The sequence below is a fragment of the Pteropus vampyrus genome, unplaced genomic scaffold, assembly GCF_000151845.1.
Source record: "Pteropus vampyrus isolate Shadow unplaced genomic scaffold, Pvam_2.0 Scaffold1000006028, whole genome shotgun sequence".
NCBI classification, from domain to species: Eukaryota; Metazoa; Chordata; class Mammalia; order Chiroptera; family Pteropodidae; genus Pteropus; species Pteropus vampyrus.
In genome coordinates this window covers 1-4751 of record NW_011920430.1, presented here as the reverse complement: position 1 = coordinate 4751, position 4751 = coordinate 1, and the positions used below count along the sequence as shown (strand labels likewise).

The following is a 4751-nucleotide window of genomic DNA, read 5'->3' as shown; positions in this document are numbered from 1 at the left end:
GCAAGACCTTGTGGTAGAGTTGGCTGGCATGGTGCTGAAAACTGATTGCATGGAGGTGAAGAAAGAGTAATGCATCATTTTTTCAGGTCTTAAGAACAGTTCTGAGGTCCGTTCTGGTGTCCCTCATCTGGTTTCATGGGAAAGTAGCCAGGGGATCATTCTACCTTAGGGCTCAGGAGCTGAAAGATCACTTAGGTGAAGATTTTATCTTAAGCCTGCCAGAGGTCTACACTACTGTCTTCTGCTACCTCTGTGGTTGCTGATTATCTGGCGAAAAACTAAGTCTCTGAGGGGCATACATATATGTATATACACATATACATATATGTGTGTGTATATATATGTATATAGAGAGACAGATAGAGATAGATACAGAGAGAGAGAGAGAGAGAGAGAGAGAAGAGAGAGATTCTTTATAGAGCTAAGTTTTTAAATTAATTTAATCAAAGATATAAGGACCTTCAGTTTCAAACCTTGGGAAAAAATATTACTAGTGACTTCTCCAGGCACATGACAGCATTAACAATATAATCTTATACAATCCTGATGCCCTACAAGGAACCAGACAAAAGACTTGCTTTTCAATTCTACTGTCTCCCTAATGACAAGTGTGAGTGCCTAGCAGAGAAGGGGAGGATTAGCTTTCATTTTAGGACATGAATACTGATGGAAAAGTAATTCACATTGTAGCTTAAGTCATATTGTAATTCACTCTGGAATTGGAAACTGAAGTTTATGTTATTCTCTTCTTAATCTAAGCTACCTACCATGAAATTACAGATTTATCAAGAAAATAATGTTCAATTAGATGTGTTTTAAGGATCATAGCCCACTTATGGCATTTTATGTTAAAGCAATTGAACACTCAAATCTCTCTTTATTCATGGATGAGCTTTCTGGTAAGAGTCCCATTGGAGCCGGGTGCTAGGTGAGCATTTGTGGTCCAGCTTCAGGTTTGAGTACAGCCTTTGAAGGCCTGATTATCACTGTGTCTCTACTCCACAGAAATAAGTGCCTGAATGACTGGGCTGGGAGGCCATGATGGTCAGGGAGCTTTGCTGCTTGTTTTCATTAAATGTGGCAACTATTTTGTCATGATTCTTCTCTTCTCCACCTTTCTGTAACATCATCAAGAAGATACGGCCTTCTTCATGCTTCTGATGATACCAGTGCAGGAAATATAAAGTCCCTGAGGACTTGCACGTGATGGTGACATCTTTTCCCTCTTGGATTATCACGGACTGAGGACTCTGCTGCACTTCTAGGCTTCTCACGCCTGATAAGAAACACAGCAAACGCCCATAAGATGCTCAGTCTCATAAAGGAAGGGTGATTTTCTCTCCTTCTACTTTACTCACAGCATAAACATCACCACATAATCAAAAAATATTTCTCACTCTTTTCTTTCTGTCTGGATCTCAGAAGGGCCCTCCACAGGACAGAAATACAACCCAGTTGCTGCCCTCAGGGTGCTGTCACCATTATAAGCCTCTCCTAGACTGCACTGTGTACTCACATGCCAACTGCCACAACAGAGTGCCTGAAAGCACTTTCAGGAGAGTCTCCATGCCTTGGATCCCCAGCTAAATCAATGCACCAGGTCAGCTTCTGAACGGGCTTCCTCAGCAGGAGTTACTCTGAGCACAGAGTGAGGCCTGTTCCAGTTGTTTGTAGAATACTGCAATGTAGGGGGACAACCAATCAGAGAGACAAGACAGCACTTTCACCATTTACAAAGAATCATATACATCTATCTAAAATACTTTTAAAACAGTGCTACCCTGTGGCTAGGCTGAGAAATGATTAAAATGAGGATTTTGGCTTGCCTTGAATGAGTTTATATCCAAAATATGTCTTTGGTTTTGGTATAAGAAAAGGTTTATCAATATACTGTGTTAGAGAGAAATTTACTTGAAAATAAAGGGAAAAAAATTTTAAGGGAAAATAAATGTATAATTGTATCTATAAATATAAAAACATACAGAAAACGATATTTGAATTTGTAACACTTTATCATACCATTTGCTACTTCACATCCCTTTCTCCAAAATCGTTTTTGATCCCTTGCTCAAAAATGCCTTCAAGATAATTTACAAGCATTGTGTGATGTCTTATGATGATGTTCACAAAGTGGTTTCTGCTTATTGCTTTAGGTTTATATTTTCTGTTTTCCATTTGAGTTGTATGCTCCAGCCGTTCCGAATTAGTTTACTCTCATCTTGTGAACTAAATTTTGATTTTGTACATTTGCACATTGCATATCTCTTTTTCTATAATACTCTTTCCCTCCCTCCATTTTGACTAACTCTTTTATGAGTCCTAACTTTGATTTCACCATTCTTAGGTAACCTTCTCTTATATTCTGTTTCAAACTTAAATGCCCCTGTTAGGTGGTCATACTTTACTTTCCTCTCATGATAGCTTTGATTACACTATTTTCTAATCTATCCCACGTGCTACAAGCTTCCTGAGGGCCAGCACAATGTCTCTTTTTTTCCAGTTGCATCTTCTGTATTTGAACCTAAGACACACGTTAGGTGTAAATGAAGAAATTATTAGAAGAATCTCAAGTAAATAGAGAACACATATTTTTAACTTCACAAAGATTATACTTGCTCATTTGTAATGTTGACATATGTATTATGTATTTCTCAAACCAAATATTTATACTATAACTTTGACCTTTAGTCCTGTGAAATTCAGGACTATTGCCTTGTATGTGCTGCTTCTACTTTTAAAAACACTACACCTACTTCTTTTGTCTTTCAACCTGATTAATTCCTATTAACCTTCAGGTCTCAGTTTAGGCATCACAGACTCCAGGCTGTCTCTGACTCACTACTTATGAGTGGGATGAGGGTGGCTGGGGCTAATTGTGTGCCTTCATACCACTCTTTGCTTTCTTAAGCCTAGTCCTTGACTCACTTTACTCGGTCTAATCAGATACTTATGTATATAACTAGTCTATAAATTTGGTGAGAGGCGATACTATGTATTTTCTCATAGCTCTTTTTTTAACAGCATGTAATACGTATGTAAAACTTAGCAGGTATGCAATGAATAATTGTTGATTGACTGAATGAATAAAACCTGAGAACAATGTTAAGTATAAATTATTGACCTTGCATTACACATGTAGACCTGATATAAGATGCTAAGAAGTTGATCACTTGTTCATGATGATATAGCACACTCATGGCTGGGTTAATTTAGAAAATAATCCTTTACGTAGGTCACTTCCCAAATACACCAAATAAAAATAGATATAGACTGATAACCGTAGGAATGAATGAAACATGAATTTTGCAGTATAAAGAGCTTGAACAAAAATAATAGAAATGAGATTGTATGTAGAATTCCCTTTTCTAGTACAACTTTTTGTGTAGCCTTAGGAACGTAGAAAAGGCATGGATGTATTCCCACATAATAGCCTCCCTTCATACACACACATGAAACAGCTAGGGTAAGTGTAATGATGATCAGAGTGAAGAATGTCCATTGTAATGTAACTGTACAACTGGGTTGAAATAATTTATAAATCATATAAAATCTGTCTGAAGATGAAAAAATTCTCTTTGAGTTATTGACTCGGGATGTTAGAAATAGTTTTGTTAAGAAAGAGATGTATAATAACTAGACTGAATACTCATTTGTATTTGCATAAACTCATAGTAAACAGTGGAAAAGTGGTTGTAAGGGGTTGGAGTGGATAGGAGAAAAAAGGAGAGGAAGGAAATAATACCTATTAAAAATAACTTAAAATAGAATTGATAATATAATTTATAACTTATTATGTATGTAATATACACATGTATATAGATATATTATGTAATAAAATCTACTGTATAATATATCATGTTGTACATATTACATTATTTTAGCTCAGCCAGTACCTTCTACTATAGAATATGTGTATATATTGTGTGTATATATGTAATACATATACACACATAAATACACAAAATATGTATATAATATATTGTGATATGATAGGAATCTGAGACTTACTTTGGCAAATTTACAATTGCAAGTTAAGATGAAAGCAGAGGTTTAAAAGGTGCATTTGTGTTTCAATTCTTGCAATTTGTCTGCTGCGATTGCCATGAGAGTGTGCCTGACCTAGGCTGCCGGAGGATGGGGCAGATGCGGAAGAGTTGAGTATTGTTAGGTATCTGAGACAAGGCCATTCTACATCAGCCAACGGCCAGTTGATCTTCAGCGATATCAGTCAAGCCCAGTCTATAGTTATGTCAGTTCACATATTTATAGTGAAATGACTGATTGTTTGAAGCCTCTGAGTTTTGGAGTAATGCCGCATTATGGTAACATGGCTAACAGGTACAGCAGGAGCTTTGGGTGCTTAAATGAACAGCCTGTGGTGTGGCTTTGAGAAGGTTAGAATACACTGCATTTCAGTAGAGTGGGTAGGCCCTCCAACGAGGTCTGTTTTGACTCAGAAATCTGAGATCTCTGAGCTCACCAAAAATGGAATGACTACTGAAAAGATCTCCCATTAAATAATAAAGCTTCCTAATTAAGAGACCACTTTGGATGGCCACATGATATTATTCTTAGGAAATGTATCAGGAATGTCTTTAGCTTTTTGGTGAAGAAGAATTGAAAGTAAGTGACTTTACACATATTACACACACAGACACCACACATACACGTAGACACTCCACTACACATACATTATGTACATAAGCAGACTCTTGCTCTTGAGGAAGCCACAGTATCTCATCCTATTCTCT

The 4751-nt window shown here is 36.9% G+C and overlaps 1 gene segment (V, D, J or C); it reads right to left on the bottom strand.

The window, feature by feature from the left end:
* Positions 1 to 983: 983 nt before the first annotated feature.
* Positions 984 to 1606, bottom strand: LOC105311681. The segment is given in 2 exon segments: positions 984 to 1276; positions 1517 to 1606. Coding segments are annotated over 2 exon segments (345 nt in total).
* Between the last annotated feature and the right edge of the window lie 3145 nt (positions 1607 to 4751).